Genomic DNA, 26,722 nt, shown 5'->3' with positions numbered 1-26,722 from the left:
AAGGAAGAATCATCTTCATTTTCCCAGGATACTGCTGGCTCATGTTCCAGCCGGTATCTACAATCCCAGTGCCTTTATAGTAAAAGCTACTTTCCATCCCAACATGACCCAGCCTGTAAGGGTAGTTGCCAATGGTTTCTTCCTCCCCAAGGGCAGGACTTGGCATTTCCCATTGTTCAGCTTGAGGACATTCCTGTTGGGCCCAATCTCCAGTCTTTCAGCATTCCACTGGATCACAGTCATCCAGTGTATCATCCCTTCCTCCTATTTGAGTATCATCTGCAAACTTGCTGAGGCTGTGCTCTGTCCCACCATCCAGGTCATTAATAAAGATGTTAAACAGTATTGGTCCTTGTGTGAACCCTTCAGGTACAGTACTAGTGACTGGCTTCCACAATCCTTTGAACCTGGCAGTTTATCTAGTTTTTCAGCCCACCTCACTAATTAGTCCCTACTTCATCAGTTTGACTGTGAGAACATTGTAAGAGACAATGTTGAGTTCTTTGTTTAAAGCAAAAAAAAATAACTCTCTTCCCTCCCCCTCATCTGCCAGCCCAGTCGTATCACTGAAGAAATCTGTCAGGTTGGTCAAGCAGAATTGCCCCTTCATAAATCAACAATGACTGCTTCCAATCACCCTCTTGTTCTTAATATGTTTGGAAGTGGTTCCCAGGAGGATTTGCTGTTCCACCTTCCATGGACTGATGTGAAGGTCATTAGGCAGTAGTCCCCCAAATCCTTCTTCTCGCCTCCCTCAAACACAGTTGTGATACTTCCTTTCTCCTCATCCACAGGAACGTGTCTTGATCACCATCCAAAGGTAATTGAGAGTGGCCTCACAATGACATTGGCCATCTCCCTACATCCTTCAGCATACACCTCATCAAATTACATTAACTTCTTTTAGGGCTCTTAAGAGTCTGGAATTTCTGAAGGCGAGTTTTACAAGTAAAGACCGAAGTGAAGAAGTTATTGAGTACCTCAGCCTCCTCCGTCTCCCTTATCACCTGAAAAACTGCAATTAGTTCTCTTGAAGCATCATCCCAATCTGTGCACTTGATCTGTAAATACATGTCAGGGACCAAATGCTTCAGTGTCTTCTCTGTCAGAAGTTAGGTCTTTATTTCATGCCACCACAGCAGCAGAACAGTCTCATGCTCTGAAGAACAAGTGGAACCAATTCTAAAGTGGGTCTATACCACAAAATCTGACTGTGCTGTTCTTAAAAAATGATTGCCCCTTCTCTCTTCTCCCAGCTCAACACCTTTGGATTTATGATATTAGACAATGCTGTCAGGACAGGGAGCTCCTTTAGCTTTGACTGTTATAGTGGTTTAACCCCCAGCTGGCAACTATGCCCCACACAGCAGCTGGCTCACTCCCACCCAGTGGGACAGAGAAAGAATCAGAAGAGTGAAAGTGAGAAAACTCATGAGTTGAGATAAAGATGGTTTAATAAGTAAGGAAAAAAAAAAAAAAGCTGCGCACACAAGCAAAGCAAAGGAAGGAATTCATTCACTGCTTCCCATCGGCAGACAGGTGTTTATCCATTTCCAGGAAACAGGGATCCAACACACATAATGGTTACTTAGGAAGGAAAAAACCCACCGTCATTCAGATTGTCCCCTTTCTTTCCTCTTCCCCCAGCTTTACATTTCTAAGCATGACATCATATGGTATGGACTATCCCTTTGGTGGTTTGGGGTCAGCTTTTCCAGCCTTGTCACCTCCCAGCTTCTTGTGCATTCCCAGTGTACTCGTCAGTGGGGTGGCGTGAGACAGAAGAAGCCTTGACTCTCTGTAAACACTGTTCAGCAATAACTAAAACATCCCTGTGTTATCAAGACTGTTTCCAGCACAAAGAGCCATTAAGAAAATTAACTCTGTCCCAGCCAAAACCAGCACATCTGTATACAAATATGCTTCTTGGCAAGTAATCATCAATTCTGTATTCTCTAGAGTAATCTGAGAAGCTTTCCCCCTCTTGCCTAACAGCTAATAGCTTTCTCTTCTCATGTTGAGGTGATATTTTCACATTGTCACTGTGTGTTAAATCTTACTTATATTTGCTTGAATTAAATATGTTTAAGGTTAACCTTTTTTTTAAAGTGGCTTATTTAATTGATTTGGACAGATTTGCTTTATTTTGGGTCACTAAAACCTAATTAAGTTTCTGTTATCTCAAGAGTGCAATCTCCCATGGGTTTTTTCTGAAAATACTCCTGGCTCATGCCTCTCTCAGCTTGAGTGTTACTTGTAACAGTAGGAAGGGAGAAACTTCAGATGAAATTGTGCTTCAGAAGAGAAGGAATTGGGTTGGGTTTTTTTCTTAATGAAGGAATATATCCTTTGAAAGAATAAAGACAACAATTAAGGACAAATACGTGTTTGATTAAATATTAAAATATATTTTAACATACTTAATATCCAGATAAATGTATTTTAAATGAGTTTTCCCTAATTTTTTTGAACATTCGCCTTTGCAAAATTCTTTTTGATTGTTCTGTAAAGTTATTCAGAATTTTTCTAAAGTACTGCAGATGGCAAGCAGAGCTCACTTTCCAGAATTTTGCACTTGAAAGTAGAAAGGAGCACTGGGTTTACCTTTCAATATTTTGAGATACAAAAGAAATAGCTGCAAAAATAAAGCTGTCAGGATTTCTGAAGGCTTTAAACCTTTCAGCTCATCACACTGAGGACAAATCCAGATGCAGCCACACAGAACAGACGATTTCAGTTCACTCAAAATCAAAAGAAAGAAGATTCAAAAACATCAACATCAGTCACCAGCGTCAATCAAGCCAGCACATCTCGGCTAGAAGGATTGCAGTCAGAGAACCACCGCTTGAGAATGAAAATCACAGAGGTATTGTTTATTGTATATACTGCCTAGGCATTTTTTTAAATTATTTTTGTGCAGTTATGGTATCTGCTTAAATGTCGACTACTTTTTAGATGAAAAATTTAGCTTTTAGCAAAATATTGAACGAATAGGAAACAGATCATTTATATTGATAGCTAATTAATACAGCAAATATTTAGCAGGTGTGATAAAATGAAAATATGCCTTTGCAAATTAAAATGAAACTTCCCTTATTTATTTATAATAGGCAAATTACCCTGCTGCCTTGCATGGATGGGCTGAGCACAACAGAGCAATAGCTCTGGAAGCACAAGCTTTACTTGCAGGCGCAAAGCAGACCTGAAGCCCCAGGGGCACTTAAAGAGCTATCTTTGTTCCTGTTTATGGCTGAGTTCAGAGACTGCCTTTGCTGTTATTTCTTAGCTTCTCTGAGCGCTCGCTCAAAAACTTGCTAGACAGTTTTTTACATCTACCTTGAAACAGAATTACATATTTTCTTAAGATAGAAAAGACCTTTAGAATTATGAAAGGCGACACTTCTGGCTCAAAGGCTGTGGTGTTTCTTCAGTTTCTGCCAAGAGAAAGGCTATGCATGTGAAGTGCATGAATTCTATTCGCACTATAATGTGTATATTTTAATTATGTCCATCCTTGCTCATGACTCTTCAAATAATGACAAATCAGCCTTGAAGACTGCCCTTTTTGTGAGACAAGATAACAATGAGTGATCTAAATATTACCAAAATTAACATGTTCTGGCCTACCTTATAAAGTATTCTCATACCTTGAAAAAAAGGTATTTTATTGCATCTGGTACTTCTTCATCCAGATCTTAACTAAAGTTCATTGCCAGGTAACCAAATTAATTAATTTAGATTACCAAAGACTCCAAAAGCAAAAGTTATCCCTGTGTTTTTGAAGAAATTTAGTTCAGCTTTGACAAGTCCATTTCATGTGAGAGCTTTGCAATTTTTAATGAAGGCTCAGCTGGCTACTGGCTGTTTCAGTTTCTTTATTCTGCTGTAGCTTTTCTGCTAAGCCTCCTAACTCACAAGATGTCAGTCTACGTCTTGGAAGGCTCGTGATGGTGATCACATTGCTGGTCAGGGCAATTGAGCCATGTTACTGCAGGCAGGACCCTGCTCTCTCTTTAGACTTTGCTTAAATAGATTAAATACTCAGAAGCATAAGTCCAAACAGAGTTTCACTGTCAATGGGGATTTGGAGCATGCCCTACCATGAGTAGTAGCTACATTTCTGGTTTATCTACTTTGAGTTGCTATGTCACAGTTCTATAAAGAAACAATGTAAATATAAATTCAGTACTTTTTAAATCCAGTTAGCCCCACAGTGAGTGGAACATACTCTGGACACCACACCCTGGACAACTGTTCATGGAGAGCATCCCAAATTGCCCATAAGATGTTTGTATCTGTTTATTTTCTACTAGGGTTGTAATCAATTGAATACAAGTTAGCCTCTGGGGAGAGCGCCCTGTGTTCAACTCAGTGCTAAAAGATAGAGGTGTACCAAACCAGCATTTCTACTCTGCCTCTTCTAGCTAGAAAATGTCTTTCCTTCTCTCACTCTCCTTCCGGTCTAAAATGATGCTTCTGGGGAGAGAGAGGTCTGGGATTTTTGTTTCTTTCCTTTCCTCTTATATCCATCTTTTCCCTCCTGGAAAGATATGCTTGCAATGGCAGTTTAATGCTAGCCATCAGACTACACAGCTTAAGACAGAAAAGGTATAAACCATACAGTTAATTTTCAAATCACAAAAATATAGAGTATTCTCAGCCCTAAAAGTAAAAACTGTGAGTTGGATTTTCTTTCTTTGAAATTTCACGTTCACACAGAGACATAAACAAAGCATCTAATGGGAATCTCTCTAAGAAAAGTAAAAGGAGTAAAAATAATCTTTAGGAAAAGAAAACATTCCCAGTAGCGTTGACTGAACTGGACACACCCCCGATGCTGTAGCTCACTTATATTCTCCTGTATGTTCAGTAATTTGATTGACTCAACAAAGAAGTTGTAGCTATGCATGCCACATTTGTACGCATAAATAATAAATAGTTCAGAGGTTTTCAGACTGGGCTTTCCCATTTCTTTCTTATTCAGCAGTGAATTGCTTAAACTGTCAACTACTAAAGCTTATTTTACTTCTGTCCTACGTGTAATATCACAGCTGAACATGGTTTGTTAGTTGTAACTTGATTTTTAGAGGTAATGTTGTAGTGCTATAAGAAAATTGTATTTGGTACGGTATGGTAATTGCATTACTGCCTGCCTTCTAGTCGAATTATAGAAAACTATGCAGTTACAGCAGATACCTGAAGCAATGACTCGAATTTTTAGGGATTCATACTCTTTCTATTTTGCAGCTGGACAAAGACTTGGAAGAGGTCACAATGCAGCTTCAAGACACTCCAGAGAAAACAACATACATTAAGCAGAACCACTATCAGGATCTTAATGACATTCTTAGTATACGGAACTTCACAGACAGCAAAGGTGAGAGTTAGTAAAATCCATTAGTGGCTCAACCCACCAAGATTTTGAATAGCGGTCTCTTTGGATTGGTTCTAGAGCGCATGGACCTTGGTAACATAAAGCTTTAAATTTTTTGGTTCCATTACTGAAAGTACACGGATTCACATAATAGGCTATATGGTACCCACTGAGTAGTAATTCCTCTGTTTGTGTGTATTCTATTGTATGCCCTGTGTATATAACACATATGGTAAAGTGGAAATTTTTTAAAAGTGTGCATGTGTTCAGAAGTCAAGTTTTCCATGCTGCGTGGAGGGAGGCAGTCACAGAATGTTTCAGATCTTGTGAGAGTTAGTTGAGCCAGCCTTCAGCAGTAGGAAGCCCAGTTTAATATGTGCTGATCTGAGTAGGATGTTCAAATCCTGCTTTTGGACGCTGTTATCAAGCACATAGAAGAGAAGCATGTAAATATTTTAGTGCTGATTTGGACTCTAAAGGTGGTATTGGAAGCACTCATGTATGGAAATTCTTCCCTAGGAACTGATAAAAAAAAGATTTCATGACCGCTGTAATATTCCTAGGTTGTTTCTCTTGCATCGCTCCCTGAAGAAATACATACAAAAGAATTGCTTCCATTAAAGCTATTTTACTTTTGGGAAGTAATAAGATCTGATGCATAGTGCACTAAAGTGGAAGGCAGGACACCTAGCTTCCATTTCTGACTCTAAAATGGATCTACTCTGTGACTTTGTAGAGCTGTATATTACGATAGTATGTGAAAACCTAGTTGCCCTGGGTTAAGAAGTCATAGCCTTGCATATTTGTTGCAATGCTAGGCTCAGGCTTCTCACTGTCGTGGCAGCGTAAGCTTTGTTAAGTGGAACAGAAGGTACTCCCATAAATCTAGCTGTTGGAGAATAATTTTAGAACAGCAACAGTTCATATATATTTTGAAGTATATTGTAATTTTTGTTGGATAAGGTTACTTTTTCATGCACCTTTTGTTTTAGCTTGGGTATACGCTTGGTTGTGTAACTTGTGGCAAAAAAAAAAAAAAAAAAAAAAAGGAAGAGCTCCATAGAGTTCCCAGTGTCCTTTTTAAAATTGAAAAACAGAAGGGGGAAAAGGAGGAAAAGGAAAACGTAAATAGCTGCTGGAGGCGTGTGATTATTGAGCTGAGATCAGCAGCAAGCACTAACATCAGTGAGTGGGATGAGGCAGTTTTACCAAGTGTTTGAAAGGAACACATAGAATATTCCACTCTTGTCAGTTGCTGCAGGAAAAATGATAAATCATGAATAATACTTCAAGCTGAAAAGATACATTACATTGTGCCAAATGCCCGTCTGAGTTTGGGTATGAGAAATAAAAATGATTCTCAAGAGATACGCTGAATATAAATTTAGGATGGGATGCTTCCCACAGCAGGTTGCACTCCATTAGTAGTAGGATGCTGGCAGAGAAATCAGGGAGAAAATATAACCTTTCTGCACTTACTTGTGGCTGTATCTACAAAAGACATTGACATTACACAGAAGCATCCAAGATTGTCAATGGTCCTAAGTTTCCCCCAGTACAGGTTCCAAACTTCAACATTTCTGCTGCAGGGCATGTATTTAAAATCATCTGTATGTACAGAGGCTTAATGTACAGAGTAGCTTGGAACTATTTGAAATCTACAGATTAGATATTCTTCTGAAGTTGCTGGACACAGTTTTCTGAACAGACCTAGCACATAAAGCTCTGCACAAAAAAAGGGGAAGGAAAATTAGGATGTTTTCCCTTGGTCATGTTTATATTGAACAGGTTAGAGCATCCATTCACCCAGGAATGAGAAAGACCTGGATCCCAATTTGCAACAGGAATTTGAAACATGGTCCCATGCCTGATGGCAAATGCCCTAAACATGAGCATGGAGTATCCTGATCCTGACTCAAGCGACATCAAGTACTTTCAGGCTCTGAGCCACCGTCTTTAACAACCCTTGCTAGCCTTTTTCCATCCTTACATTTCTGTTTCTTTTGCCTCTTGTTTTCTGTCTTTCCCCATTTCCCTGTCCTTTAGCAACACATCTGAATCTCCTCTGTATTTCCCTCACTGCTTCCATTCCCAATAGTCAACCTATGTGCTTAATTTAAATTTGCCATTCCAATCAAAATAACAAGGCTTTGGAGAATTCATGGTGCTGAGTCACTGCTGCTTCTGTGCAGATGCAAACAGACATCACTTAAATGGTACTTAAAAAAATTCTGGCCCCTACGGCTACAGGAAAGCTAACTCTGACTGACATAACTATGCTTTCTGTAGCTATGTATTTCATGTAACTTTCTGTAAATGAAACTACAGAACATTGAAATTATGTACCCCTTGGTGGTACTTGAGCAAAGCTTCAGAACTGTGAATAATTTATTAGCATGACCTAGAAGTGACCATATCTTTCACCTCCACCATGCAACTGGGGAAGCCAGTCCAATGTTGTTTTTAAGGTAATGACAAGGTTTGTGCCTACATTGGACCTTGTAAAAACTGTGAGATGAGAGAGAAGGACAGTGAAGAGAGATACTAAAAATAACAGCTGACTTGGAGCTAAAAATCATAGCAGATCATTTGCCACATTTGTATTGCCGACATGGCTGAAACCTGCATCAATATTCTTTATAAAATACCTTGCTGTTCTGAAGGAGTTCACATAGAGAATGCGATGTAATGTGTCTGCATCCCCATTGCTATTGCTTACACCAATTCAGGGCACTGCACTTCAGAGAACAGACAATAACACAGGACTTATGCAAAGCATCTCGAACAAGTCCTAATCAAACTTTAATGTCGTAGTACACTTCAGTAGGTTTCTGATCTGTAGAAATTGTCCACGGTTAAAATTCCTAACTCCTATAGGCAAGTGCCAAAGAAGATTATTTGATTCTTCCCTTCAAGGCAAGGGAGTAGTTTTGGAGTTCTTGATTAGCTGTTAACAGCAGCAGCTCCTGGTGTAGCCCGAGAGCTCTTTGCTGGCATGGGTAGTCCTTCTTTACAGTGCATTTCAATTTGGTATGTCTCATTTAAAAAGAGATATTATCCAATGTCCCTGAGACATCTGCAGCAATTGGCTATGTGAGAAAAAATGTTAGGAAATGTGGTTTGTAGTTTATGGTTTGATTGCTTTTTATTAACGCAGATTTTGTCTGCGCTGCCAGAGAGCTTTATGTGGTCTAACAGTTCTCAACGTGCACCATGGATGGCGGCTCTGGGACCTGAAATGACTTCACTGGATGATTTTAAAAGGTCATCCCCTTAACTTCATTTGACACATTACTCAGGTGATTTTGAGTCACTGTGTCTGCTAGTGACCTCGGTTCTGTGCACAGCTCATTAGCTTCTCCCCAGGCTTGTTGTTTGCAGGATGTGGTCACCTTGCTTGAGGAGCAGAGCCTCATTACAGCCTGGGTTTGAGGCAGAGATGGGCTGTGGGTGAGACCAATTCTTGGCTCTGGCAGTTCCTTTAACTGGCTGTTCCAGTCAGTAAGGAGAGCCAAGCTTGGAGACAGGGCTGAGTTTTCCAGGCTGACATTTGGAAAAAGGAGGACAAATGCTTGTAACTGTGATGCTGTGTAAAGAGGAAGGTTGTGCTGCACAGCTCCAGGGAAGAAACATACTGGCATGGGCACAAACCAGAACTTCAGAAAAGGTCTCTCTACACCCATGTAGCCACTGTGCCAGAAACAGGAGGGACTTTGTGAAGATAGAAGTTATTTGTACCATGCAAGTTTCTGCAGAGGTAAACATTACTGAGGAGAAAAATACAGAAGGATGACAGTATGTGGTTTGAGGCAGGGTTAGCTAATTTTGCCACACTTGGAATCTTAGCATCTTACTCTATTTGACTTCTATTTGACATTTTATTGCATGAAATTATTTCTGCATGAATGATTCATAGATTGCAAGAGTTTCACATAAAGCCAAGCTCAGAAGAAATCCTACAAGATAATCTCCATTTATTTCTACCTTTGTCAGTACATTTCTGAGTAACCTATTGGGAAAATTAATGAATGATAGCCATACTGTGGAAAGTACATAAGAAGCAAAAGACAGCCTTGCAATAGTCTCCACTTAAGAACAAACCTTTTTTGTGAGTTCTCTCTCTGCATGCACCCAAGCTTGCTCAGAAAGCCTTTTCTGTTTGGAGCCGGAAAATAGTCTTTACTCATTGCTATAAATGAACTGGGAGCATTCATTTGCATGTCAGATATGCCTACATACTGTCAGTTGTCACTCCACTCCAATGTTTCCTAATGTTAGTTTCTCTCCATGTAAAAACAGCTGAAAGAAAAACAGATTTCAAAGACATGTTTCTTGTAAATGCGAAGGAAAACAGAGTTCATCTGTGAGAAGCGGGGGGGGGATATTACTTCTATGAAGTTAGTGTGAGTCAAGCATTAAGCTTGAGATTGAAACCACAGATTCAAAGGAGAGGCTTTCAGAAATAGATGTACAAGACTTTAAAGGAACAAAGGATATAGTTCATTATATCCTTTGTATATAGGGACGTAAAGAGATAAGTAGTTTCTACTATACTAGATACAATCCAGCAAATACATTCCAATCCTGAAGTTGGAGGGTTTTTTCTGTTTCAACAAGGAGACCAAACTGCCAGAGGTTCAGTGCCTGACTTTCCCGCACAGAAATAAATCTGCAGTAAAAAGAGTTTCTTCTGATTTAAAGTAGCATTAATCACAGGAGAATCTTGTTGACTTTTCTTTTAAAGAAAATCTTCCTTTCAAACTATAACTATCAGAATTCATGTTTTAGACTGCCTGGGTCAGCAGATCATATCATCATTTTAATTTTTCCTTTCGCTTTACTGCCTTTTCATCCTGTTCATGCAAAAAGCAGAAACTGACTAGTCTTGCATCATGGTCCAAACAACAGAAATGTGAAAAATTGCAGTAGATTTTTTAAAAATCTACCTTTAGCTTTAAAATTTCTAGAGATCTTTAGTAAACCATCAAGGTTGTCTCTGCCAGCTCTTATAAGTCACTATTAAATCACACTTTCTTCTTTGTGAAACATAATATATGCTTTCTAGCAAAGAGAAAACAGAAGTGGAATTGAAAGATGTGGGGTGAACAGCAGTTCTACCATGAAATTGTAACCCATCAGAATAATACTGGAACTAAAGTGTAATGATGAAGATGTCCAATAAAGCTGCAGTGTACAAAATGTCAACAGAACAAACTTCTAGCTAAAGAAAGACAGGCTCAAAACTCTTGGAAGAAATTGCAGCAGCGGCAGTCACCTGGTGTTTTCTGCCTGCAGCTGAACAGGAGACGTTAAAATTCTCGATGCATTTAAACTAGCCCAGGTAATTTTAACAGCACCAGGTTGCAGAATAATTATATGTACAGCAGGTCTGAAGCAAGCATCACCCCTGGCAGAAGGAGAGGCAAGCAGCTGGGAGCAGTGACCTCCTCACTGAGCCTTTCCGCAGCCAGCATCGGATGTGCTCTTGCAGCTCAGGGCTTTGTAATTGGAAGTTATTTCTCTACTGCAAGTAGGCAAAGGTACTGAGCTAAAGCCTTCTGGCTCTCACTGACAACTGGGCAGCAGGTTTTGTTTTCTAATGAACCCATCAGTGAGTGCCATGTGAGGCCCTTGAGATCTATTTGTCTTTTCTCCCAATGGTTTCTGAATGGAAAGTGCTCAGGCATCACTTATCCAGACTTCTGAGTTCCAATTTGAGGTCTACGAAGGTGAAAATTACTTAGAAAGTGCTTCTGGCTAATGTAAATTCAGTTCTGAATTCACAGTGCAACTTATTCAGTAGCATCTGCAGCGGCAGACAGTACCCTTAGAATGAAGGGCATTTTTCAAGTGGCATATTTAATGAACAGAAAAAGAAAAGATAGAGAAGTACTAAAAACAGTGCTACACTTTCCAGGGGAAACTGAGAATTCAAATGTTTACCGTTACCCTTAATTTATTTTCTTTTCATTGTTCATGTATATTAAAAAGTTTCCTCCATCCTTAATTTTTTTAAATACATATGGTGATAGCATTTTTTCTTTAAGCTCCAGCTCCTGGAAGCATATGACTAAGTGGGAATTTTCCTTTTCAGTATTTAAATGAAAGGTAAATGTAAAAGAAAGAAAAAAAAAGAAAAAAAAAAAAAGATAAAAGAAAAAAAGCTGTTCTAGTTTCCATAGCTGTAGAATAAAAATCAAACAACTCTTCTCTCAAAAATCTTAACAAATAACAATTACCCAACTTCATTTGTATTTGAAAGAAGCAAAATAAAAATTAAAAAACCTCAACATTGTGACAGTTTTATGTGTATTTCATCTGTATTTTCTTAACCTGGTACATTAAAACTGGAATGTGGTGACCTTGTATATAGAAATGTATGCAGTGTATTAAGGGAGTCATCTGCAAGAGTGGTAGAAAAGGATCTATTAAGAATAACACAGAGTGATATATGGGCTGTTGGTGTTGAGAGGTGAGTAGGCAGGGAATATATGATTTCAGCTCTACTTTAAACTAAATCCCCCACCTTTTTGACAGGGACCACCTCCTTCTCTCTCTCTTTCTCACACACACAGCACAGCTGAAAGCACAAGAAACCCCTTTATGGGAATACAACACAGATTAATACATGAAATCACATACTCCTTAAGCCCAATAGCTGAATGTTCCAGTCATTTGCTGAAGAATTGTCTCTTCAGTGGCTTTGTAAAAGGTTAAATTTCTTCCTTGGCCAAAGGAGTTGGAACCCTGACGTAGTTAAATAATAGACCTTTTCCACCCCTAATTACAAAGTTTACTCAAATTTTAACTTTGGTCTATACCATAAAGTCAGCAGTTTTCATTGTCAGCTTAGATCAGCTCAGGATTGAACATGCTTTTTAATCATGGAAGTAAAAAGTGTTTTTTTCTACGTGTCTGTTTATAGACATCACAAGGCTTTTATGCAAATGTCAAACTCAATATACATAGAAATGTGATATACAGAAAATAAAAACTGAACTTGTGACAGCAAATGCCACACCAGCAAACTCCAGGCTGCCTGATAGACTTCATTGCTTATCTTAGCCACTGTCAGATTTTGCTCTTTGCTGTCCTCCCTTCACAACTAAACCATCACTTAATCCTGTCATATCGTCCTTTTAAGCACCCTTCTTGCTACAACTGAATTCCTTAGGTCTCTTTTACTGACATTTTCTTGCCTCAACAGGAGCAGCTTGATGTATTCTGCTTGCCTCTTTTCTCACCCAGACCCTTGTCTGCCATGCAGCATAAGTGAAAAATCTTTCCTGCTCCTCTGAGCTGTAGCAATCCCTATGTCTGCACATTTTTGCATCCTCACCTATTCACTTCTTTACAAGTTGCTTGTTAGATTTTTCACAGCAGAAAGTGAATGATACAAAAATATGCCAGGGCTGACTGTGCTAGAGGGGCAATTATACATGCTGGAGTTTGCTCTCAGAACATTCCTAATTCTCCTTTCAGCTTCTTTCCTTCCTCTTTGTATCTGCTGCTTGTTTTGTCCCACCAATGCTCATAGATAGCATATATATTCCTGGTGTGCTGGGCCCTGAGCAGTATTTGGGGCTTCTGAGCATAAATAGGACAGAAAAGCAGCTTAAGCCTCCGTACACGCTGGATTTTTCATGCTATTTTCATTTTCTCTTCAATATTTTCCTGCTTTTCCCCCTCATACCCATTTTTATATTCAAATCCTTCAGTGTCCTTTCCCAGTTTTTACCTTCAAGTCCTCTTTCAGGCTGCCTTAATGCCTGCAGCAATCACTGTTCCTCTGTGTGTGTGGCAAACAGCTACCAGTGATGGATTTGGAGCTGCTCTGTAATTATTTATGAAAACTATGCACTGTCCTCATTACTCAGATGTTTTCCATGTGACTTTGTTTGGCTTAACACAGCAGGAGACTTCAGAAAAGCAGGCAGGAACAGAGAGGATCCCCAGCAACGACAGCCTTCTTAAAATGGCTGTATTTGACCACGTTTGTCAGGGGGAACCAATGCCACAGGCTTCAGCACAACTAGCCAGGGACTCCCAGGACTTCTAGGGGAATCAAGTGAAGCTACCTACGGGGAAAACTATGATCTTCTACATTATCACTGTGCAGAAAAGAAAACTGCAGGAGAAAGCTTAATGAAATCATTAGCTGTCCTTCCTGCAAGCAGCCTATGGACCAGTGGAATTAATATGAATCATATTTCCATGCTAAATGATAGCAGATCATTAAATGATGGCACTTAATTGTTTGTGTGATTGCAAGAGTGCCAAGGTTTTATACATCAATGAGAGTATAGTTTTTCTAGGAAAAGACCTAAATAAGACATTTTATTCAAATGATAAGATAACAAATTTTGAGTGCAAGCTAATGTAGTTGCATAAATATTTTAAGCAGCCTAAGACTAGATGAGAGAGTATCACAGGGCTGCACAGAGGTGGGCAATGAGGTTTCATTTGTGTATTTTTTTTAAAGATGGGGTGGGAAGCAAAGGAAGGACAAAAGAGGTTTTGTCTCTTTTCTGTTTCTTCGTAGTTCTTATGAAGGAGCACATCACCAAAAGCACAGGCTCACAAGGAAACCTGAGATTGTATTGGAATATAGGCAGAAAGCGTTTACTTTGTGGCATTGTGCATTTGGGAAATTTTAAAATAAAACAATATAAAAATAGTCACTTGGTCACAGTAAAGTAAAATTGAATGTGTTATTTATCTAGATGGTGAGAAAGCCATTTTGAAAAATCATCTTGATCAAAATCCACCAGCACAATGGGGCTCATCAGACCCTTCCAGAACAAGCAAAGATCCTATAGAAGACATCAACTCTCCAGAACAGTAAGTATACAACATCACCTACTGCTAAAGAAGGAGGCAACCCCAGTCTCTCAGATGTGCATGTGCTTGTGTGCATCCACTTTCTACTGGTTTAGCCATAAATTCCATCCCGGACCCCAGCTGCCTGGCTGATAAAACATTAATTTAAATTATTATATTTCATCAAAACCTGTATTTGTCTTCCATGCATTTTTATGGGAAGACCTTCACTGTAAACCACTTCAGCCATCCACAGCTACAGAGAGAGCCTGGACCATCAGCAACAGAAGATGTGAATGCACGAGCCTGGAGCGTCAGTGGGCAGCAATGTTGTACTGTGATGCCTCCCTACACCCAGCTCACCATCCCCATCAGAATTAGAGGATATTGACAAAAGAAATATGTTGGTTTGCCTTTGGGGCACCTTGGGTTTTCATGACCCAAAGGCAAACTAAAATACTTCTTTTGTCTTGCCAGAAACATCTATAACATGATAACTAAAGTTTCTGTAGAGAGTTACAGGATAAGCTGTGCTTAACCACCAGTTAAGGAGTGAAGAGGATGTACATACATGCACACACACGTTATGGCTCTTGTCAGCAGTCCAAGTCCTTCCACACACCAGCCAGAGGGGTTCGTCATGTGCATAGTCATTTTGTTCTTTTTTGGTCGTAAGCTAGCTGAGAAATAAAAACAGTCTTAGGGCTTTTCAATGTTACCATAGCAGCTGGACCCAAGTTTTGGCATATGAAAGCCTGCACTGAGTAGTTTCCCTTAGAAACAATGCTGCGGCTACGAGGAGAGGATGGTGCAAAGCACTTGCTGGGTTCATGGAGGGGAAAGAGCCTTATGGTATCAGCTTTTCTCTCCAGGAACATATATAATAAATTCAGGTACTGCCCTCTACCAGTTCAACAGAGCCTGCTTTGGGCCAGAGCTCAGGGAAGTGTCCTGCTTATTTGTCCCTAGATCAGTCGTTTCCCCAAGGTAGTCTATTTACATGAGCACCACTTCATCAGGAGCTGAGCTAATAGCTGCCAGACTCCTGTTTTGTACACGGGCAACTTAAAAGCTTATTTAAAAACAAAATGTATTAAATAAATTACTAGACTGTGTCACGTGTTACATCAGTGACAGCAAACATGATTTTGGGGAGCAGCTACTGCCTTGTACTACCTGGTGCAGGAAAACGTGGATATCTATCTCTGTACTTGTACTTAAAAAAAAAAAAAAAACCAACCCAAACTTGCACAGGAACTAATAAACACACACACATGCACCAAAAAAAGCCCTCAGTAGCTGAAATATCTGGTTATTTCATAAAAGCTGGGTCCTCACTGAGAAAGCTCTCGTTACTTTGTGGGGTCAGCAGAGTGCTTTAATGCATAGCTATTAGAGGTCTGTCTTTTTCCAGCAAAATTTGTCAGAAATAATGTAGTGTAAATGCTGGCTCATACACACATGGCCCCCGTAAATTAAAAGAGATGCTAAGAAAAACACAGATGCTCAGATAATCCAATTCTCCTGATACAGATTTAATGCAGAAAAAAAAAAATTTAAACATTTGGTGATGACAGACCCTCCCCTAGGCTAGTAGTAACTGATGAGAAGACTGAGATTTCCTAAAGGTCTTAAAGAGAGGCTCAGTAGTGAAAATGTGAACAGTCACAGACGTTTATGGAAAGCAGTTAACAAAGTCCTGCTAAATCAAAACAGGACCGTTCAGCACTTGTACAGTTGTGACTGTGCCAGGTTCGAGGGTCAATGTCTTCCCTAAGGATGTGTTGGCAGTTTGGGTATGAAAGCTACACTGCTCAGGCACAATGGACTTGCCAGAGAGGAGAAGCAAAACAGTCTTCAGGACTAGGGTTTTGTCTTTCCCTCTCTTTGACAAGAGATTACCTTTTATCAAATTTGTGGTATTTAAGAATATCCTTCTTCATGCATGTCTGGCAGCACTTCTGGCCTTCCACAGTTGTTAAATGTATCATTTTTATCAAAAAAAAAGGACAAAGTGTTAAAGACAAGCAGTAGTTTGAGTCTTCTCTTTCTCATTTCACTGCATACATCGGGCACCTGATAGAGAGGTAGTCACGTAGTCCACTGAACCTATTTCAAGTTAGTCTGAAAATATTTCCTCTTTGCCACAAACTTATGAAAAGAGGACAATAAGATAATATTTTTTTCTGCAGAAAAGCTAACTCTTTAATGGCTGTAGCAAAAAGAAACACCCCAGGTTTCTCTTACTGTCAGCATTCGTGAGAGCTGACATCTCCTAGTATGAAGGTTCTTGTAGAGTGCAGAGAAGAGTTTGATTTGGTAATTTTTTCATTCTTTCTTACCACTAGTGCTACATTTGACTAACTGCAAGTGTGATCCCATATCCTATGGATGTATCCAAAGCGAAGGCACAGCAATACCCATGCATTTTGAGCTCAGCAGTGCAGAAAGTTGTTTTGCATTTGCTTGTAGGATGTTGTTTATACCATCGCAATTAGATTGTGAAAAACATTTGTTTTGTGCTTGGCTCAGATGTAGAACCCCGAACCTAAGAAAAATGCAGTCTGTATGATTGTAGAGCAGCCTTAGAGTGTGAACGTAGATGATTCACAGTTCCCTGTGTCTCTTATTCCCCTTCATGCTGTGCAGGACCTGGTAGTTTGTCCATAGTGCCATGTAAGGTTTGCTATATTCAGACCTGGAAACATAGGAGCAAACAGTGGATGCTACCTGCTTTCTTTCCTGTTCACAGTGGCTACACAGTGTAAATTGTGTACAGTAAATATAGCAGCGCTGGTGCACAGGCTTAAGCTCTGTACTTTGATTTTCCATGGTGCTTATTAGCATACTCCCTAGCACAGTTACATCAACTTTTGTTTTCCCAATTAATGCTCAGGCACCGTCTGACATTTGAAATGAGCTGTCTGGGAGGAGCTTAGCTGCATGGATGAAAGCTGCACCATGCCAGTTCATCTCAGGTCCAGAAAGTAGCCTGAACCAGTTTGGAACAGATAATAGTTCACTTCCCAGTAGACCAGGATGTCTCTCATGCAAAGTCAACTCTTTCCTCTTCCTTGGGTGTGTGATCTGCTGGACAAGGCTGTACCTTATCTGGACACACTATTTCTGTACGGGATTTATAACTGCAGTGTGCTGAGGTATTAATCAGGATACTATTTGTATTCCAGCCCGATAGTGACCTGTTTTCTTATCTAACGATCACTTCAATCAGCTTATCTGCATGATGGCCACATGAATACCTTCAAAGGGGTATCCCATGACCCTTAAAGGCATTCTTCAGTGCACCTTCATTCCTGCATTTTGTCCCATCTCATCGGTGACCTACCTTCAGTGAATGTTTTTGGCACCACTAAAATTTATCCTGCTCTTATTGTAACAGTAACTAAATCTAATAGTTTTCCAGCTCTCTGAGTAAAGATGAGGATAGATTTCTGCAAGACCACACTAAAGCCTTCCATTTTGATAGGCTGTTTCCTGTTTGTGGTCAATTTTGTAACCTTCAAAGCAGCTAATCACTGTGTAACCCTTACAGTAGAAACTATCTTGATTTTTTTTTCTTGAGCTAAAGTTCTACTTTTAGCAGCATCTCAAAGACAGTCAAACACCCTGCTAGAGCCACTTATGTCAATCTTAGTAGTCAAAAATTCTCATCAAACAAAATTGGTTATGACTGGATTATTGCATTACAGCCATATGCTTTGGCATGAACATGGCTCTGTTATTGCTTCTTCACTGACAGTGGTTCATGTTAGTCTACCTGTGAGCCTATTCAAAGCTGCTGTTAAAATAAGGTGGATTTAAAATGGTTAATTTGCTTGCTAGTACAACATCTTGCTTTATAGTAGTTTTTTAGAACTTCCCAGCAGTTGCTAAAATCAGCATTAATGGGCTGAAGAATTGATTGAAATGATCCCCAAATGCTTAGACACAGTTTACACGCTCCTGCAGATCTTCAGGTGTTTGTTTGACTGTAGCAGCAGTTGTTTCAGTCCCTCCACTTACCAATGGATCTTATCAGCAGTTTTCTATAGCAGAACCAAAACATTTTTCAAATACCTCTGCCTCCTTTATAGTATCGTGCCTTCCCATGTGCATTGCATTGTATCTCTATGTGCATTGACATTGGAAGTCAAGCTTTTACTTGATTTTATTTGCCCATAATAAGTGGCATTTCTGTAGAGAGCTGCGGATACATGCTCTATTCTAACAGAGTGCTCTGATGAGTGGCTTCTCTGTGTGGCACCACCTTTTCTTTCCATTTCCTTTAGCAACTGTCTGATTCTATGATTCTAAAACCACTATTACTAACCATTCCCACCCCAACATATTTGACCATATACGTACTTTCACATATCTATTTTGTATGGACAACTCAAAACAAATTCATAGAATCATAGAATGCTTTGTGTTGAAAGGAACCTTTAAATGGCATCCAGTCAACCCCTCTGGCAATGAGCAGGGACATCTTCAACTAGATGAGGTCGCTCAGAGACCCATTCAACGTGACCTTGAACTTTTCCAGGAATGGGGCATCTAGCACCTCTCTGGGCAACCTGTTCCAGTGTTTCACCATGGTCGTTGTAAAAAATTTCTTCATTATATGTAGTTTAAATCTACTCTCTCTTAGTTTAAAACCATTACCCCTTGTTATATCTCAACAGGCCTTGGTAGAAAGTTTGTCCCCATCTTTCTTCTAAGTCCCCTTAAAGTACTGAAAGGCTGCAATAAGGTCTTCTTGGAGTCTTCTCCAGGCTGAACAACCCCCGCAATCTTGGCCAATAATCTTGGCCTTTCTTCACAGGAGAGATATTCCATTCCTCTGATCTTTTCTGTGGCCCTCCTTTGGACTCCCTCCAGTAGATCCATACATTTCCTGTGCTGAGGGCTCCAGAGCTGGATGCGATACCTCAGGTGGGGTCTCACCAAAGCAGAGGGGCAGAATCATCTTCCTCAACTGCTGGCCACAGTTCTTTTGATGCAGCCCAGGATACTGTTGGTTTTCTGGGCTGAGACCACATATTGCCGGCTCATGTTCAGCTTTTCACGCACCAGTATCCCCAAGTCCTTCTCTGCCGGGCTGTTCTCAGCCCCTTCATCCCCTAGCCTGTATTGATACTGAGGGTTGCCCCAAAAGCATTGACAAAATGTGACAGAGGTGTTGGAAGGTAGAAACCGCTGATATTGGAAGAAAAGAAACCTACAAAGAGTAAGGCAAGGTACAAGATTTACTTTTGCTTAAGGAGAAAATAGCGGTTTTGCTTGAATGTAGTTACTTTTTTTGTTTTGGATTGGTTTTCCCCCTAAAAGTTTTGCCTAAAGTCTTAATTTTGTGAGAGTCTCCAGGCTACAATCCTCTGCCACAATTCCAGGAACCAAATTTTCAAATGAAGATAAACTTAAAGTACAGTTAAAGCAAAATTTGCCACCCACTGCAGCCGCCATTGTCATAGGCAAATAAACATGCTTTGTCTGTGGTATGGTTAACACTTAAATGGGTGAAAAAAAAATTCCATCCACTTGATTATGCAACAGGATTCTCCTGGAGTAGCTTCAAAAAGTTCTTTAATGAGAAGTCTGTAACAATTTAACAATGTAAGCATTTCCACTGGTGGGAAAATAAACGCGGGCAATTTGCATTTGACCCTGCAATGAGAGATAGAATGGCACTGCACAGCATCAGGCTCATAAGGATTCAGCACACGGAAGCAGCAAGCCATGCCGCCTCTGCACTCCTTGGGAACAAGGCATGATTTCATTGATAGCACCAGAAAGAGTTGGGCACAGTAGCAAAATAACAATGAATGGATTTTGTTTAGTCCTAGGAACACATTGCCAGCACTACAATCATCACCACTGTGGATTAATATTGCATCAAACTTCTAAAAGGAGTTGTAGGAGGGGGAGAATGAGAGTTTCCCAGCTAGGCAGATTACAACTATTTCTACCACATCTCTGTATAAACAAGACTTAGTTTGTAGTGAAGAAACTGAAGAGAAGTAACGTTACTTTTCTGTTTTAATTTGGAATCTACACTTCTTGGTCCCCAAGCCTTGGTAGCTGTCTCTGCTTCCTAACACAAAGCCAAAAAGAAATATCATTTGAATCAGAAAAGCTGTCCAAAGGCAAGCTTTCAAACATACACGTCTTATGAAGGCCTGTCTGTACACAGTCATTATATCAGATAACAGGGAAATAGGAATTTAAAACCTTATTGTACTGATACAATGCTTAGTATGGGCATTTTTCTCCTGGAATCAAAAAGCCTCTCTTCAGTTCAGCTCTATCACTTTGATACTTGTCTTCTCCTCAAAACGTCCCTCTGTGTTTCAAGAAGGAATGTCCCCAAATGCAGAAGAAATCCTGGTACGTTAGCATTTTAATCACTGAAAACCTCGACTGGATTTTGATTTTATGTAAGATGCCAGTATATCCACAGCATGGGGGTGGCAGAGCCCATATCCCATGACACCATCGTCTCTGTGGAGAGGGGTTAGTTGGATTATCTGAGACCACAGTTTAGTGTCCCTTGAATAAAACAAATGAACAAACAAACCAGAATAATGTCCCACCAGCTATGATGATGTCAATCTGCTTGGAAAATTGAATAGAGGATGTTGAGTTCCTGAATACTGAATTTTGCTGTAGGGAGTAGGTTAGACTGCTTTTAGACTGCCAGCTCCTCAATCTCACACTCGAGAGCCTCCAGCACCTCAAAAGCACAGACCTCAACTGCAAAGAGGAACTACTTGGAAAAACCTGTCAGTCCGAATTCTCTCCCTCCCTCCATGTACTTGTGTTTGCCTTAGCTGGAGTTGGAAAAATGCTGTCCTTAATTCTAACATCTCTGTGCAAGTGATGCATGGCTTAAAACTTAGCCTGTGACCTTGTGCCTATCTATGCAGTTAGCTGGGGCTCTGCATGCCATAGGGTCGAGGGCTTGCTAAGCCATATGCCCTCATTGCACACTTAACTTTTTCCAATATCAGCAGTCTAACAATTACTCTAGAAGTGCCTGGGAATTTCAGAAGGTTGTGGGAGGCTGAGAATGCGCCCTTAGATTCCTTTGTCATGTCTAGCTTGTCAGAAAAATTCCCCAAGGGGAAATAACACCGAGGTGGCGTACCTCAACAGCAGCAAGTGTAATGCTCTTGGCATTAACCCTCTCTATAACAGCGGCAGGCACAGAAAATACCCTTGCAGCGATGTGCAGGCATATCAAGCATGTAATGGATTACATTTTGCTCCCAGCTAACGCTCCTCTCTCTCTGTCTCTCTCACAGCATACAGCGTCGGCTGTCTTTGCAGCTGCCCATTCTTCACCATGCCTATTTGCCATCCATAGGAGGAGTTGATGCTAGCTGTGCCAGTCCGTGCGTAAGCCCCAGTGCCAGTCCTCGGCACAGGCACGTGCCACCCTCCTTCCGAGTAATGGTATCAGGGCTGTAGGAAAGGGAGATCAGTGCTTCCTGAACTGCTTTTAAGTACTCAATGACTGGACTAAACATCTGACCTAGAACTCTGCTACAAACATATAACGTTGGCTCTTACTGCAGAGGAACTACCGCTGAGGCTGTCATCACAGGAGTGCCCATGTAACTCATGTGACAAGGCAAAGGAGAAGGACTCAAGGAGTTTGATCTGTAGCCTTATTCATGGAGTTTTTATTTCTTCACGTAGAAGTCACCGGAAAACGTTTCTTCCCAAATTTCTACTAGCAACAAGGAGGCTGGGAAATACGGATCTTGCAAAAAAGACACTAGGGTAAAAAAAACCCTAACACTCAAATGTCACTGAGCTTTATGTGGCTGCTGAGAACATGCAATTCTATACTGTATCCATGTAAGGAAAATACAATGGTTGAGCTATGCCATATTTCTTGAAATAGATACACTCATTTTTACAAGAGTTGTGTTAAATTGTTGGAAACATTCTGCACTGGTTAGTCTTGCTTGTTTTCATTTCAGGGACAATGTTCAATAGGAAAGGAGGATTGTGAGAAATGATTCCTCGTGTGTCATTGAGAATCTGTAGTGCTGTGAGCAGGGTCAACTCTAACTTGCAGCTGCACGTGAAACCCAAGCAGAGGCTGAAGCTCCAGCTCGAAGTTGTCACCAGATGGTGAGCTGCTGATTGGAAGCAGAGCCCTTCACCCCTCTCTAGGGATGATGGTAGTGACTGCTGACAATCTGCACCTTTATTTTTAGTAAAGTTTCTCCACCTATTTCAGAATAAACACCACCAACCGTAATGTACTAAACTGTCTGAAAAAATCCCAAGGCTGATAACACAAGAAGCTAAGGACAGGTGGGTAGTAAAGTCTTAATGTCACAGGATGGATTGTTTTTCATAGTTTGTTTGAATTATGTCACACATAATTACAATAAAATTAATCTAGTCGATTTGGGGGGGAGGGGTTAGGGCACAGCACTTTGCTGCTGCAGGTAAAGCCTGCAGAGCACATAGATGTGCATATACACTATGTTTGCTTTGTACCTGCGTGTGTGACAGTTGTAGCAGATAATAGAGAGGACAAATCAAATTTACCAATAAAATATTTCATTTGAATCCTAAAAGGACTGTGGGGAAAAAAAAAAAAAAAACAGGTTTTACACTTTAGCGCCATCCTCTAAACCGAAGTAATTAGGAGGAACAATAGTGGCATACCTTCTGGACCAGCTCTGGAGCCAAATCCTCAGGCACAGGTGAGAGACACATGCAGCTTCTTTTTCTAAGGGACTGGAAATGTGGCGTCTCACTGCCAGAGCTGTTTGCTAGGGGTAGAGGGGAAAAAACACATGAAGCACCCACTGGGCTCTCAGTTTTCTATGACCAACGCCTGTGCACCTCAGACCAAACCTTTGAAATGACGTTTCTACAAAGGTTTACAAATCAGCAATGACTGAAGCACAGCTGAAGAAGTTCATTAGCTGAGGGACTTAACCGCAGCTTTGACAAGCTAGCATAAATCTCCATTAAAAGTATAAAACATGCCTCATAGTGGCCAAAACCAACATGAATATGTATCTGAACCTTACAATCAGGAGCATCACAAAATATTTCACTTGGCACATACAGTAAGAGAGGTTATGGAAATAACTGTAGCTTTTAGAACAAAACCATGTAAGTATAAACACAGATAAAATAGAACTCATTACTCTGTTTAAGCACTAAACACTGACGTTGTCACTCAATGTGTGTTGACAGTATTCTCTTGCTTTATTAATATCATCAGGGCCTGGTTTATTTTAAAAGGAATGTTAATTTTTAAAAAGAGAAAATTACAATATTGTATATAATGTATACACAAAGATCTCTGTAGAAATATTATTCCAACTTAGCAGGAAAAAAAAATCAGAAGTATCGGACCATTGGAGGTGAGTGTGTGTGTGTCTGTAACTTCGTGAATACTGACTGTGTGACGTTTATTAGGTTTAAACCATGCAGTACATTCTTTGTCTCAATGATACTGTAGTTTCTCCCATAACATTTTTTTTTACTTTACTGCAGATAACAAGACCAACCAAGTGAATATAGCTATTTAATGTTTCTGTTCTTTTATACTGCAGCAAAAATGTACTGTAAATTTATGAAGAGGCTGTGCCCCAATGGCATTTTCCAATGATGTTAGTGCACAAATGCTTTAAACTAGACTGGAACTGCCAGAATAAAATGTAAATGAAGAATTTCTTGTATAACCTTATACTGCATGAGATCAATTTTTAATAAATTGTTGCAAATCTGTTTTTATGAATAAAATATATAAAACTTAGGGGTTTTTTGACTCAGTGCCCTGTTCCCTCACAGTGAAACCATTTTTTTTATGCGTACACAGGCATATATATAAATGTACATACATGTAAAACCCTCTCTGGAGAAGGAGGAATCCTTTTACAACACCACATTGTAATAAAAAGTCAAAATACAAATCCTAGTAGTTAAAGGGCTCACATCTAGAGAAAATACATAAGCTTCTGCCCTGAAATACAATTAACATAGTACTCTTGAGTGAAGTCTAAGCCTTTTTTGAAATGGGAAAATAATCAAACATATCCTGAACATTTACAGCTAAAACAGACTTAATACAGACCTTATTATTTAGGCTTGATATAAGGAAGAATTTCTTCACCATGAGAGTGGTGAGGCACTGGCACAGGTTGCCCAGGGAAGCTGTGGATGCCCCGTCCCTGGAGGTCTTCAAGGCCAGGTTGGATGGGGCCTTGGGCAGACTGGTCTAGTAGGGCGTGTGCCTGCAGGGGGGTGGAACTGGATGATGTTATGGTCCCTGCCAACCCTAACTATTCTATGATTCCATGATTATTCTATCTTGTACCACAGTGACTGTGAATTCAGGAGAAAGAGTTGACTTTCACATAAATTACCGAAGTTGAGCCAATCTTCTAGCTACATAGTAAAATCCCCATTTCAGTAATTGAGAAGTTTCTGAGAGTAATCAGTGATTCTTTCATTAGGACAAACACTAAACCTCTCCTTCCAGTTTTACACAAGTGCTAGGTTTTGTGTATCTAATTCAGGTTCTTCTGCATGACAGAACAGGAGGAGTGCAGGAATGTAGTGCAATGAGCCAGCTAGAGAAAGAGCATTTTTAGTTATTTGCTCTTCAATAGGAGCATCTTCAAGCCACCACAAAATGACATAAAGCCCAAGATGAGGGAATTCAGAGCCACCACAAATGTGTTCTCCGTAGATTTATGATGCAGCTTAGGAGTCTTGCCAAACACATGCAAAAGAGAAAATACCAGTGAGGAGTGAACAGCACGGATCGTGCTTGTGAATACAGAATACCAGATGGCAAGAGAAACTAAAACAGATACATCAAAGCTCATTCAAGAAAGAAAAAGAAATTCTAGAACAACTCAATCATGAAACTTCTACTCAACCAGAAATTGTGGATGTGAACAACTGTGTTGCTCAAGAACAATAGAAAACCAGAACAAAGCAAAACACTGTTTTAAGAGGTCAAGAAAAAAAAGGGACATGTCAGAGGAGCAAGTTTGTTCAAACTGTTGAGTTTCCACGGTCAGGGGAAATACAATTCCTATAGAATCATAAAATTGCTGTTTAATGCATGCAAGATTACTAACATTGCAGCACTTCTTTCAAATAATTAAGAAAATCTAAGGGATGAGCAAGAGAGGTACTTTTTCAGTTTTCTCCTTCTTGTGAAAGATGTAACACCTTTTCTTAAAGGTTTATTCACAAACCTATTCTGGTCTTTTCAGAACTTGTTTGTCCTTTACAAGTCCCAATATGTTGTGTCTGTTCTCCCCAAGACTGGGTTATTTTTTTGCCCTTTCTGCTCAGGTTTGCTTGCGTACTGGGAGCCAGCCCAGCGAGACCTGTCCTGACACTCCCACAGCACCCTATGGATATTGGCAGGGCTTTACTGTGAGCTCATATCACAACCCAAAGGATTTTGGAGGACATTGCAGAGGAGAATTAGCAGGTCTAGGTCAGCATTGGAAGAGATGGGGAGGAAGCAGTCAGAGCCTGTGCTTGACTGCTGGCAAGGGCAACCTTGGGTGGCAGTAGCATCACTTTAGTGTTGTCACAGACCTCTCTTACCTGCAGACATTTTGAGCTACCAGCTTTGCAAACTGCAAATGGTTTAAACTCCTTCCCTTGGTTATGAGATGCTGAATTGGGCCAAATGAGGGGAAAGAGTGAAGGACAAGCAGGAGCAAAAAGGAGGGATAGGCATCTCCAATCACTAGGCACATCCTTCACCACCCTCAAAGAAGTGGCGGTCACTAGTGCCATCAAAGCCGAGCATCACACAAGCCTTTAAACAAATAACAGAACTTTGGAGACCAAATTCAGCAGAGGTCAAATAGCTCTGAAGACAGGAGCAGAAGGTGGACACAAGCTGTAGGTACCAGGCAGCAAGCAGCCTGAGGGCTGGCTCACTAGGAGAAGCATAGCAGAAAGGATCTCAAATGACTTCAAGCTTCAGGAGAAAGGTCAGACATCTTCATGAGTCAGCGAACACAGGCTTTGAATAAAGCAGAGGATTTTTATCTCTTGACAAAAGGTTATGAAGTAGGAGCCTTCTATCCACATGCACTGGGTGCAACTTAAGCTGAGAAAAGGGGTATAAACTGGAGAGGGACAGATTTAGACTGGACATTAGGAAGAATTTCTTCACTATGAGAGTGGTGAGACACTGGAACAGGTTGCCAAGGGAAGTTGTGGATGCTCCATCCCTGGAGGTGTTCAAGGCCAGGTTGGACGTCCCTGCCCATGGCAGGGAGGTTGGAACGATACGGTCTTTAAGGTCCCTTCCAACCCAAACTATTCTATGATTCTGTGATTCTGTGATTCTATGATTCTGTGACAAGTATCAGTTAAATTTATGACCTACAGCTGTAACCACTACAGAGACCTTATCACCTACTTACTACTGCAGGCAGCAGTGTGGGTTGCCTGATTTGAGCAGGGAAGCTGCCACTGGTAGCAAACCACTCCACAGACAAGGTCATCCATTCTGGC

General features: G+C 40.4%; 1 protein-coding gene across 2 annotated transcripts in view; it reads left to right on the top strand.

Moving 5' to 3' along the window:
• GABBR2 (gamma-aminobutyric acid type B receptor subunit 2) overlaps positions 1–23,957 on the top strand; it is a 476,939-nt gene extending 452,982 nt beyond the window's left edge. For both annotated transcript variants that reach the window (XM_054057392.1, XM_054057393.1), the window contains exons 16-19: positions 2,684–2,866; positions 5,248–5,377; positions 14,098–14,215; positions 21,496–23,957. In XM_054057392.1, coding sequence (XP_053913367.1) covers positions 2,684–2,866; positions 5,248–5,377; positions 14,098–14,215; positions 21,496–21,661 — 597 coding nt within the window. In that variant the 3' untranslated portion in view covers positions 21,662–23,957. The remainder of the gene's footprint in view (positions 1–2,683; positions 2,867–5,247; positions 5,378–14,097; positions 14,216–21,495) is intronic.
• The last annotated feature ends 2,765 nt before the right edge of the window (positions 23,958–26,722 follow it).

The sequence above is a fragment of the Cuculus canorus genome, chromosome 2 (assembly GCF_017976375.1).
Source record: "Cuculus canorus isolate bCucCan1 chromosome 2, bCucCan1.pri, whole genome shotgun sequence".
In the NCBI taxonomy this organism is placed as follows: domain Eukaryota; kingdom Metazoa; phylum Chordata; class Aves; order Cuculiformes; family Cuculidae; genus Cuculus; species Cuculus canorus.
This window is presented reverse-complemented; position numbering and strand designations above follow the sequence as displayed.